At 35.0% G+C, this 12,873-nt stretch overlaps 1 protein-coding gene across 3 annotated transcripts in view; it reads left to right on the forward strand.

The window, feature by feature from the left end:
* VPS13B (vacuolar protein sorting 13 homolog B) overlaps window positions 1-12,873 on the forward strand; it is a 428,152-nt gene that overhangs the window by 269,002 nt on the left and 146,277 nt on the right. For all 3 annotated transcript variants that reach the window (XM_051785196.1, XM_051785198.1, XM_051785197.1), the window contains exons 31-33: window positions 369-572; window positions 9,196-9,322; window positions 10,982-11,125. In XM_051785196.1, the coding sequence (XP_051641156.1) occupies window positions 369-572; window positions 9,196-9,322; window positions 10,982-11,125 (475 nt within the window). The remainder of the gene's footprint in view (window positions 1-368; window positions 573-9,195; window positions 9,323-10,981; window positions 11,126-12,873) is intronic.

A 12,873-nucleotide genomic window follows, 5' to 3' on the forward strand; every position in this document is an offset into this window, starting at 1 on the left:
TATACTGATACATGGCTGCTTTTTTTTAAGGACTTGAATATGACATCCTTTATCCATTCAGTAGATCTGAATCACTCCTGCTTCCCCATAAGGCTACTCATATGGCCCTGATTTTTGGAAGTGTGGTGAAGACTTATATCAACTTTGGTGGATCTGGCTAAATTTAGGAATATATCTATTTGCATATTTCACATTCAATTCCATAGGAAAGAGGCAACTGGCTGTTTCTGAAGATCTAGAATGAAAATAATGCTTCAATGTAGTCAAGAATGGCAAAATTGATGCCTTAATTTTGTATCTTAGTGAATATCTGATCAGTCTGATTTTGACCTATGCTGATTATTTTTCCTTTTTCTTTGGCATTACAGGAGAGCACTAAATCTAGGAATACTTCGAGACCCTGGATCGGAGGTTGAAGACAGACAATATCAAATAGATCTTCAGTCTATCAACATTGGCACTGCTTACTGGAATCAGTTGAAACCAGAGAAGGAAAATGGAAAAGGAGGGGTTTTGACAGAGAGTGAGAGAAATTCTCAAAATCCAGCACTTGAATGGAACATGGCCAGTAGGTAGGGATTTTTAAAAAACTTCTTATTTTCTGATGTTACATAGCACAGACACTATGTGCACTGACTCAAATCATTGACAGTATATCTGAATTAAATAATTCAGTATTGGGTTTGCTCTACATTACAAGCACATTTCCAAGGAGTTTTGGATTACACATTTGAATTGCATATTACTGTTTTTGTTACACTGTAGTTACTCTCCAGTTATTGTATGCCTTTGCTTCCATTATAAGCTGTTCCCTGAGTGGCTTACTGTCTGTCCATAAAAATAACTTCAGGGCTGAGACTTCAGCTTCTCAGTCTCTAAAAGTGATGGGAGGTTTTGGGTTGGGGTTTTTTTTGTTGTTGTTGTTTTTTCTGTATTTTTAAACTTCTTTTGTTTGTAATTTAACAAAGCTTGAGTAAAACCAGCTTAGACATTTCTAAATTAGTGGAGGATAAAGTAGAACATTTCCTATTGATTCTGAACTGTTTTTTGCACTTCTGTAACTAAAACCAGATGAATTTTGAGAATGAGATATTTCAACTAAGTCTCCTTTATTGTGTATTGTATGATATGTGCACGCAAAGCCCCACCCTCTGGTTAAACAGGGTTGGAAGATACGGAATGCATATACTTGCATGCTGTTTAAATTTTAAAGTTTTCAAATAAAAAGTAGAGGGGTTAATTGGTAATCTGTGAAGATTTAAAATTTTTATTTTAGTTTTAATGTGATTTTTATACTTAAGTATTCATCCAAGTAGTTTAAAACTGAATTTTTACCAACTGTTTAGCAGTCCAACAGGAATAAGGTCTGATGGCCAAGAGCAAGCTTTCAAAAGTAATTTGATGGATTTACAGGTGTTTCTGTTTGGAGATGCCTCTTTGCCTACACATTTAGTTATTTATTTTCATTTATATCTAAGTTTTATATATTTATATATATTTATATCTAACTCATGCAGAAACAATCCAATTTTTATTAAATGCATGCATAATCTTATGGTTCCTAAGACAGGATTCCTATCTGAATTGAGGGATGAGTTCCTAAAACTGATATAGAAAAACAGGCAGAATCATAATGAAATAACTATTTTTGGTTTAATTTTCTGAAAAAGAGGAGATGAGAGGACTCAGATTTTTCTGAAAGTGAGGCAGTCTGTAGCAAAGGCTACATGAGGATGGCATGCAGAGTGAGCTTTGTAAGTGATATATTGATGAAAGGCCAAGAGGGCAAATAAACTCATTCTGGAGGAGTGCATGCAGGAAAAAGATGTGATCAATAATAAATTCCAGTTTATCATTGAAAAATAGAAGGCAGGAAAAACAGATCTAACCCCAGTAATGATAAAACCACAAGAAGTGACAGAAGTATCGATAAAAATTTAAACACAGTAATAGTCTCTGTTCTTCATTTATAAGATCATGTGGTTCTTTCCTGTCTGTTAACTATTTATTTATTATTTTTTAAACTCATAATTCCAAAGATGTTTTTTATTTTAAATTCTTAGCCTTAAAAATGTCTATAACCTCCTAGTTGGACCTTCAGATTGGACAAGTTCCTCATGAAGTTCTTTGTCACAAAATTACATATGTCCACTGGAAAATCTTGAAAAATAAGATTATAATAATCTCCAAAGGTCTTGTGGCCAATTTGCAAGTTAAGTTAAACATAGCAAAACCAGCCACTGAAGAACTGGCTTTCGTTTTCCTTCCCACTGGTGACTGAAACCCTATTGCCAGCACACTTTGGTATGAACTTTGTGGTTATAGATTTAGATAGGAAATTTGGTGGCTGAAAAGCTAATAACATAAGGGAAGCAGCTATTACAGACAATCTGAGTTCTCTCTTTTTTTTTTTTTTTTTCTGTAACTGCTTGGACATTCTTCTTTTCCTTGCCAGACTTCCAAAATAAAATGTTATTAGAATGTGTTTGACAAATAAGTATGTTGGTTTTAAAATTGCTTTTGAGTGCATCTTCTGCTTGGGTTTTAATTTATATCAGTTGTACATTAGCTTTTCCTTTCTGGTATGCAATTACAGTATTTTAATTCCAGCTTGAATTTGTTTTCAAGAAAAAGTATGAATGCTTTCTTGTCCTTTTAGCTTTAAATTTTGCAGATTTAGTACAGTTTTGTCAGGATGTTCCCATTTTGGTTTTTATTTGGCAGTCAGTTTTTCTGTATCTGGGTTTATTTTATGATCTGTGGAAGTGTTGTGCTGAGAACTGGAAGAACCTGCACTGAACTCTGCCATTCACTGCAGTATTTCCAGCATGCACCAAGAGGCTGGCTGCATGATGTTTTACATGGTGCTTACTGTTTTCAGTAAGGGCTTAAGTTTACCTTAAGGTTTCCTGCAACTACCACAGAAGCTTTATTCTTTAACTTAATTGTGATACCATTTTCTTTTTTATTTCCTTAAGTTGCTTAGACATGTTTAACCTGGAACTGAATAATAAATGAATTATTTTTGCTGAGTTATTTTAGGGTTAATTTCTTTGTTTGGTTTTAATATATTTCTATTTGTTTTTACTCAGTGTTAAGATATATTAGGATCATTTGGTGTAAAGGTTCTTTTTTGAAATCCTTTTCTCTCATTTTTTTAGTTCTTAGGTGCTATGTGGGGCAATATAGAATCCAACCTTTATCCAAATATTTCATAGTTACTTTACAGAAAACTTCAGAATAGATACCAGCCATTCATTTTCCATTCCCATTTCCAAAAGCATTGCTGTATTATTTCAAAATTAAGTCGCAAAATTTCTGAAATAAATTATATTGTAATTTAGTCTGCTGGGTTGAAATCTGGTCTCACTTTAAAAATTTTCATGAAAACCAAATCATTCTAAATAAAAGATCTATGGATATCACACAAATATCTGAAGGCTTTTGACATTATTTATCATTTAAATGCTTTAATAGTCTTTACACAGAAAGTAAATCCTTCACATTTTCCCACCACTTTTTCCGGAGTTCAGTACTTCTAGTACTTAATATCCCATGGGGTTGTTGTTTTGTTTTGTTTTTCAACCTTTTTGTTGTAGTTTGGAAAGCAAGCTGTCATACTTTGAGACTAAGTTGTTGAATACTTGAAGGTGTTTAGTGCAAAATTCTTCAACAAGGGCGATAGTGAAATGCTGGTGTGATGCCTCCTGTATCTCTGCAGGTCACCCCAAGAAGAATGGGGGAACTGGAAAACTCTGGTAGTGTGGATGCTGTCTCACAGAAAAAACTGTCAAATGCTGTGCTGTACTGAGGATCAGGGATCATAACTCTTTCCATTATGAAATGTTTATACTTCACTGTAGATGTTATAAAAAACTCCCTAATGGTGTAATATATAAAAAGAATACTGGAAACAGTCAGACTGTTCTAATAAGGTTATGTACAAATGAAACCTGTCCACATTTATTCCCTTTACCAAACAGCATGTGGGGAACTGGGAGTACTTAACCAAAAGGAGTTTTCTTGATTGAAAACTGCTTTTTCAGCTTGCAGATCTCCTCCTCCCTCTCCCTCCACTCAATGGAAAAAACAACAGCCCTGAAGGAAATCAAGAAATATATCCTCTCTTGAGGCCTCGCCCCCATCCCTGTGCAATCCTTCTACAGCTCCCAGCAGCAACTTCTGCTTCCTGCAGCCTGAATAAACTCTGTTTAAAAAAAAAATAATAATTGAGCTTAAAAGCATTACTTCTCTGTGTGGTAATGAATTGAGTGTGGCAATATACTGTGTTACAGTTTTGTCCTTGGCATACCACCATCTGGAACAGCTCTCTGTGACTCTTATTGAGTACATCAGGGAGCCAATGATCAGTTGTACAAAATTGAACAAAATACCACTGCAGATCCTCAGAAAGGTTTCCTGCAGATTTTACTTTGAATAGTTTTCATTTTCATGCTTTTTTGGAAAGTTCTTGGCAGCCTGCCAAGTTCTAATAAGAAAAACCAGAAAAAATTCATCTATAGATCCATGTCTATGGAAGTAAGGGCATTTCCCTTGAATCTTTTGGAATAAAATGTAGTGCATTTTTATTCAGTCCTGTGTTTTAGTTGCTTCTGTTGTACCTGAACTTGGGCTTGTATTCATACTGTACAAAGCCTTACTCAATAAGATGGGGTATGTTATTTTTTATATTAATCCACAGCAAAGAAATACTGCACAGCATTCTTAATATAGTGAAAATTAGCTTTGCTGAGCATTATATTATAAAAATAGTAATTCTGTACAGCCAGATGGTGTAAATTTGTTTGTTATCTAATTTTGGTTATTAAATGGTCCTCAAAATGTTGCTATGCTATTTTACTGTCTTGCAACATGTCTTTGCAACACCTCAGAGAGCTGAAAGGATGTTAATGAGTCATTAGTAGTCAGATATCCTAATACCTTGGTGAATCAGAGATTAACTGATTTGTACAACTACATGGGAAACCTGCAAGAGAAAAATATTTTGTAAGTCCTAAATTAACATGCTAACATAAGTAACATCTTTTGAGGTTTTGCATGCCTCACACTACTAGAGATCACTTTGATTATGTGGCCTATTTCATGCTAATGCTTTTTTTTTTCTTTTCCACATCACAAAATTTTCCATGAGAAGTCATCTTTCTGTAGGTAGTAAATTTACATGGTGCAAATGTGCTCAGTTGTCATTCATGTTTTGAATGTACACAAGTTTCTCCCTGACCTATGAATTTTTAAGTATATAAGGTCTCAAACTCTAGATTCAATAAGGTATTATTTAAAAAAAGATATAATTAGCAATAAGGCAAACATTTCCAAGTTTCACATCTAGATTATGTTTAGCTGTTAGTGGCAATGTTTGTTTGTTTGTTTTGATTAGTGTTTTCCGCATAAGAGAACAAATTTATAATCCTACTTGTGCATTTTCTCAGCTTATCCAGTCTCACATCCTGGCACCTCTTTAAGAAGTGCAACATCATCTCATTGGCAGTCCTTCCTCCTTGTATAAATTCAATATGCTTCTGAGTGGATGTAATCAAATACTGATGATTTGATTTGATGTGATTAAATGTTGTTGCATCCATTGCAAAATTCCATTCTTCACATTTTTTTCTCTCTTCTTCCCACAGAATTTTTTGTCATATTAATCATTAGATATGCCTTCGCTTTCAAGGTACTTCCAGGCCACTAGGTCTATCCATTTCCCCTTATGTGTCTTCTTTCATTTACTTTGACACATCTACACTCACTGCTCATCAGACCTCATCGTAGCAGTTACCAAGACTGCCGCATTCAGCTCTTCAAAGAAGTGCTTCCTTGCTCACTGCTAGGGTAACCTGAGCATTATAAAGGCATTTCTTGTGAACATTCACAGTTATTGTCGTGTTTTCTTCAAAAAAAATTCATTTCTGTTATACTGTAATATAAAAACTCATAGGACAGGTTGCCACTGGGTATCGTTACCTATGGTGCTGTAGTGGTTTACTTTACTTCCCTGTCTGTGGGTATGTTTTTTCTTATACTTAAATTGTAAGCCTTGGAGGACAGAGACCATTTTCATCCTGTGCTTTTACAGTGTGGATCCGTGGTCCTTAACTGGAGTTGATGTTATTGTGCCAATAAAGCTCAAATTCAGCACTAAGGCACCTCCAGGCCTTATCACAGTTGCTTAACTGCCTTGTTGCTTTGCGTTAGCATATGGTCTTTCAAATGCGCTTACTTTTAAGTGTACATGATCAACTGCTTTAACATCTCTAAAAATACTAGCTTTTCCTTTTTTTTCCAAGACAAATATATAACAGATGCATAAATGAACCATGGAATGAATGTGCTGCAGACACAGAGCCATCATTACGCTCTTCACAATCAAGTTTTTTCATAAGCTCATGTGGCGTACACCTGTGTGAAGTTAACGTTGCACTTAGGTGCAGTGTGGAAGACTTAATAATTCAAAGTGGAATTTGTTTCTTTGTTCCTTTTCTGCTCTTTCTCATATCCTTTCCCTTCATTATTTACTGTGCTCTGTTTGCCTTCTGTTTATACTTACAATTATTTTGCTAATACTTGACTTGGTTGAGACTCAAATTCACCAACAAGAAATGCAGGAAGTAGTAAGTAGCGCAGGACAGGGATAGCACATAAGGTTGATTTAAAAAATAAAATAAATCTGTGATCAATATATGGTGCCAAAAAAGTCCTTTAAGATGCAGTGTACTAGGTATCTACTAAAATGACATATAAAATTTAAGAAATGGTAATATGCATGAGCTTAAAAATAATTTGAACAATGATTGAAGAGAGCCAGTTGAGGTTTTGGAGTACAACAAATAAGTTGCTTTTACAGCTCTGTTTCATCATTAAAATCATAATAGCATTTTTATGCCACTTCAAGTGGAAGGTTTCTAGTGTATAGCTGTGTGTTCTTTCACAGAATTCTTCTACTACTTAGCTTTTTCATTTTCCTCAAAATAAGGAACTTCTTTCTCATCCTTTTGGGAAGGGGAAATAGGAATTGGGTAGAAAGCCATCTGGTTTAAATCTGAAATGAAGGTGATGGCAGGGAGAGAAACATTTGTAGAACTCCAAAATCTAAGACCATTTTCTCAAGTCGAAGATGTTGACTAACCACTAACAGGTCTACTTTCTAGTTTGGGGTTCTAATTAGACTAACCTTTCTTTAAAAGCCATCATTAGAGGTCAACAAAGCTACAGTTGACCAAACTTTTAAGGTAAGATGGTAGTTTTCTCACACTCACTTACTGACTTACTCTTAAGCAAACTGCACACTACTTACAGTAGCATGCAGCCTGCTTGGCGGTGTTTGGGAGGGTCATTTGAAGTAAAAGTTTATCAGACTTGTGCTCTGCAAATACTAGCTCTATGACATCTGCTGTTAACTTCTGTATACTGTTGTCCTAAATGAATTCAAAAGCTTTAAGGCCTACCCATACCATACAGTTTATATTCCCTTATAGGTCACCATGCTTTCTACATGTTCTGAGGACACTTAAAAAATTTGTTAGTACAATTTGAAGCATCAAAATTGAAATAGCCTGAGCAGTAAATTATCATCTAGAGATTTTGTATCTTTTGCAGTTGACTGAATTCCAGTCAGGTTATGATATCCATTTAATTTACTTTCAACCTAACTCTTGGCTTACAAACCATCAGCATTTGAGGTTGTTTGCTTTTCAACAGAATCCATTTCAGAACCATTGCTATGTATCTCAATACCCCTTCTTAATCAAGAGATTTAAATACCTATTCCACATACATTCAAGATATTTCTCCACAGACAGGCATATAACAATATTGTTTAATAACATTAAAATGCATAAGTCTAGCTGATGGTAAGGACTAATTCTCTAATTCCATAATTCACGTGTTTGACTCACTTGTGTGATTTACGCTGATGTCTGAACTGCCACATCTCCATCACTGGAGATGGCAAGATTCAAGGTAATACAGGGAAGTGTAACTGATATGCTGATGAAGAATTCTGCATAGATTTATCATCTTCTTCTCTAGGGCAGTGTAGTTTGATCTCTTAAATTGCATCATTTCATAGTTGCTAATTTTCTATTTTATAAGCATAGGAAAACTTACCTCAAAGCAATAAACTTCTGATGCTTTTTAGAGTTCTCCTTGGTGAAATGCAGTTATTTAATGTTTCTGCAAATTATACTAGTTTTTGATAATTCTTTTTACCTATCTTGATGGAAGGGATCTCCCAGGAATTTGAACTGTGTCCTCTTTTAGAGGCTGAACACCATCTTGATCTCATTACATTTTTTTTCCTTCATCAGAGGCTCTCAGATGGCATTTTGTGCCAATAGTTTATTTGACCTGACCCAGAAGATTCTGGCTATTTGGAATGTGTTGTCATAATCTATTAGTGATCCATCTATGACAAAATTGTGCCTCTAGGCTTACTATTTGGTTAAAGGGGGAAAAAAATGGAAAAAAAAAACACAAAAAAACCAAAACTAACCACCCAGCTGGAAAACAAATGCAATTATCAAGTTTAATGGCACAAATACTCTTGGTAATTAAATTTTGGTATTTAGATGAAAAGTTACCAACTAAGAGCAACCAGAACAAGACAGAAGCATTGGAGGAAGACTGACATCTCTTCAAGTCATTTTTATCATCTTAGGCAATCGTTATAAATTTAATGTGTGAGTCCTAGAGTTGCATAGGATTTGCTAGTTTAATTTTTCATGTATTTCATTTTTGTGTTGGTTATGTTTTGTGCAGAATTTTTCAATGAAGAGTTTTAATGCATGAGTTCAAATATTATGCAGGCTTCAGGGCAGCTATTTATAAAGTTTGGAGAATACTGATAATGAAGTTCACATCTTTTTTAAAGTTATTGAATATACTGTGTTAAACGGGAGAAGAAGCAATGTCAAGTGTCAAACTTGTCTACCTGGAGATAGGTTGTAGAATTAAATATTTAGACTTACTTTTCCTGTGAAATGAAGGTAGAAGTCTTCCTTCAGGATTGGAATTAACATGACTTATGATAATGATATTTAATGATTATTTAGGTAGCAATTAAATGCTGAACTGGTATTGAAGAAGTTTTGTACTACATGCTGGATGTAAAGAATAATATATAAAGTTTTTGCCACTTGACAATTTATAATGTAGTTCCATCTTTCCTTTTTTTCCTAGCATAAGGCGGCATCAGGAAAGGAGAGCTATTCTAACTCCAATTTTAACAGATTTCACAGTCCGAATAACTGCAGCTCCTGCGATTATTTTTACAAAAATCGATGCTGCAGAGAATTTACACCCAGAGGTCAGTACAAAATGTCAACAGAAATAGCATAATTTTAATATGTAGATAATCTTAATATTCTACCATTCCACCATTGGAAGTGTCCAGGTGTGTTTTCAAATGCAGAAGTTGCCAACTAGAAAAAGATCACTAGCTGAAATGTTCTTTCTCTGCTGGAGAAAGAATTTGTATATAGCATCCAATATTAAAGGCAGTCTATCTAGAGGTAGATAAGGCTATTTGCAATTCAAAAAACGGGAATCTTTTAATGATTTCCATCAATATTTTTTAAAAGTTGGTGATGGAAAGGTGTTGAGAAGAGCTGCTACAGTACACCATTACAAAAAAAACATCACAAGCTTCTCATACAGAAGCCCGAAATGCAATCTATAGACTATCTATAAGAAGAAAGTTGAGCTGAGTTCTTTTAGCCATATTTCCAAGCCCAGAGATTGCTACAAAGCATCTGCCTCCCTGCCTCACTGCTGTGGGTACTTCAAGGTACTCCAGATTTAACAACCACTTTTGCGTGTTTGTGGGTCAGCTTGTTATTTATTAGTCTATGAAGCAAGTTACACACAAAAGGTATTGGCTACCTTTTTGGCATTAGTTTGTAGCTCAAGAGTGTTTTATATAAGGGAAACATCAGAAAATTTTTGTCAGCTCATAAGATCATTTCTCTTAACAGCTACCTCCTCGAAAGGGCAAAAGTGGTACAGAAGTGTAAAGGTATTGCAACATTCAGTGGGAGTACATTGTTGGAAAATAATAGCTAGTGGGTATAGAAAGGAGAAAATGGCAGCTTCATATTTTGTGTAAAGTGTCATCACAAGGGCAAATGGAAAATTATTTAATGTAAAAAAGAAACAGAAAGCTTAGGGATGGCTCAGATGCATGGAAGTTATTCAATTTTTAAAAAAAATCTTTACTAAAAGCTTTACTAATGCTTATGTTCAAGAATTTCAGTGGTTTCTGTACATGCATTCTTCTTGTTATCTATTCCCTGGATAACATTCCCTGATGAAGGGAGAGTTCTAGTTTAGATTATGAAGAGCTTGAACATTATGCAAGCTTCTCATGAGACACAGCAGTACTTCTACTTAGTAAGTAATCCTTCTGCATTGGTTCTGTTTTTGATCTCCTTATTGCTTGCCAACAGTGTTGAAGAGCTTTATTTGAGCTCGATAACACCAATAAAACAGTGGCTATCCAGCTAGCTTTGCCAAGGTATTAACCATGGCTTACAGGCAAAGAGAAATCAATTAGATTGGTTATCAGTGAGTTCCAACACATGATTTCATTATAAATCAAGTAGAGTTTGTGTTTAAAAAAAGTAAAAGCTGCATCCTTTTCTCAGAAGGAAAGGAGAATTGGAATAATTGCCAAGGAAATAAAACCCAAAATCTGACAACCCTACCAAGAGATGGAAACAGGATCTTGTGCGTGAGATGCTTTTCTTGCAAAATGTGTCATAATAGTTATGCTGTTGAAAGCAAAGCAAAGAATAAGTCACATCCTTTAGAAGCCTGACACACCAATTTCTCTTAAAAAGACTGAATTATTACAATATGTAATGTTGAAGTATTGACTACAGCAGAGAACCACAATACAATTATATAGAAACTGAAAATTATTTTCCTAGTAGCTGTTATCTAGAATTTTCCCTTAATTTCTCCACAGGAAATTTTGGTCTGTGGTCATTCTTTGGAGGTGAATGTGACAACAAACCTGGATTTCTTCCTCAATGTGGCTCAAGTGCAACTTCTTCAGCAGCTGGTACAAGCCAACGTGATTGGACTGGAACCTTCCAATAGCACCACTGAGGTAGGTTTTTCCCTGTTTTGCAACTGGATTTTTAAAAAATCCACCCATAAAGTACTGTAGCTCTGATCAGGTGTTTGCATCATCTAGAAAAAATTATGTAGGTAAATAATATACATGGGTTTTTACTATTTGGTTAATGTTGATTTAAGAATAGGATGAGTGTTCAATAAATGCTATTATTCACATCTTATGTACAAGGAGAGTTATCTTATGTAAATGATGCTGGAAACAAATTTTGAAGTAGGTTTTTGAGATTGTTTGGTGTTGAACTTTAACTTCTATTGAATCTTTGGCATTTTCTTGTGAGTTCACATGCTACACTGTGCTTCACTAAAGCCAGTAGACTGTAAAACTTTGTCTGTGCCTACTCATATTAACTGTCTTCACTCAAGTCCCTAAAATTCAATCCACCTCTGAATATTTTCATACTTTTTAGTAAGGATGGTTATGGATACATCATGAGGGATCCTACACCTGAACAATTAATCTTTCCTTTTTTCTGAAATACTAATATTCAGCAACCATCTCTTGAATATTTTCATTCTTCATTTCTGGAACTTGATACCTCAGTTTGTATTGAGGGCCAGTCACTAAGTGTGACAGACTGGTAAGTTCAAAGTATTAAACTTCTGGGCCCACTGAAAAGAAAAAAAAAGGGAAAACTTTGCCCTAAGAAAAAAATATGTATTTCTTATCTTCAAAACCAGGAATCCAGTCAGGGTGACAACAACTTGAGGATAGTAGAAGTTAATATATGACAAGGCACTAATTCCATTGGAATGGCTATTTGAACCCATTGAAGTACCTTTGCAAATAAGAGCAAGAGTTAGGGAAAGGGTTATAGAGCAAGACTTCTTCCAAGAATCTGGCTAATGGGAGACCTGGAGAAACCTTTCTCCTTCCTTTCCTGAATGTCACAAATTCAACATTGCATGTGGGTCTGGGTAGAAGTGAGGAATGCTTTAGAGCAGCCAAACTACCTTTATTCCTCTCTTCTCATCCTGTCAAAACTCCAGAAGTTGGTTGGTTGTGCTAATCTAGGCATCATCCTTTATTCCTTCCCAAGGATGGAGAGAAATAAAGGGCATTATTTCATTACCATTTGGAAACGTGAAAGATGAAGAAAAGAAATACAGTGTGTTTTTTCCTTGGATGCTTTGCAGACACAGGGAGATGAATATTGTAATTTATATGTGGGATTATTATCAATAAATTATTTGTAGAGCATTGTCAGTGGAATGGACAGAATCAGAAGATTTGAATGGGTGCCAAGAATTTATATTTTGAGTTGGCGTTGTGCAGAAGTGCTGCTTAACTGGTTTGGACTGTACAAACTTAAAAGCAATTTACTACATAATTTCAGAAAGCTTTTTGTTGACTATATCCTGAGATAACTATTTGTTCTTCATTGATATCTCCCTGGCAAACCTGAGGTCTCCTGTAATGAATAATTGGAATATTTCTGGTTCAAGATGGTGTTTGCCTTCTGTTTAGTAAGTTATAGAGCTATGTCTGGATTTACTATACTGGAAATGTAAAACCCATAATGTGTTACTTTTTGCGCAGTTCTTTTTCAGTATTCTGTAGTTCTATGTGCCTGTGTGAAGCCACCCCAGCCTTCTAATATATGCACATTTGTTATTTTCCTCATGGTTCTCCTTTAGTTAGCAGAGAGAAATACCATACACTGATTGTATGCTGCTGTTTTCATCTCGCTGAATGAAGTCAGGAGTCTACACATGGCTTTT

The sequence above is a fragment of the Manacus candei genome, unplaced genomic scaffold (genome assembly GCF_025592945.1).
Source record: "Manacus candei isolate 608988 ecotype Guabito, Panama unplaced genomic scaffold, ASM2559294v1 h1tg000019l, whole genome shotgun sequence".
NCBI classification, from domain to species: Eukaryota; Metazoa; Chordata; class Aves; order Passeriformes; family Pipridae; genus Manacus; species Manacus candei.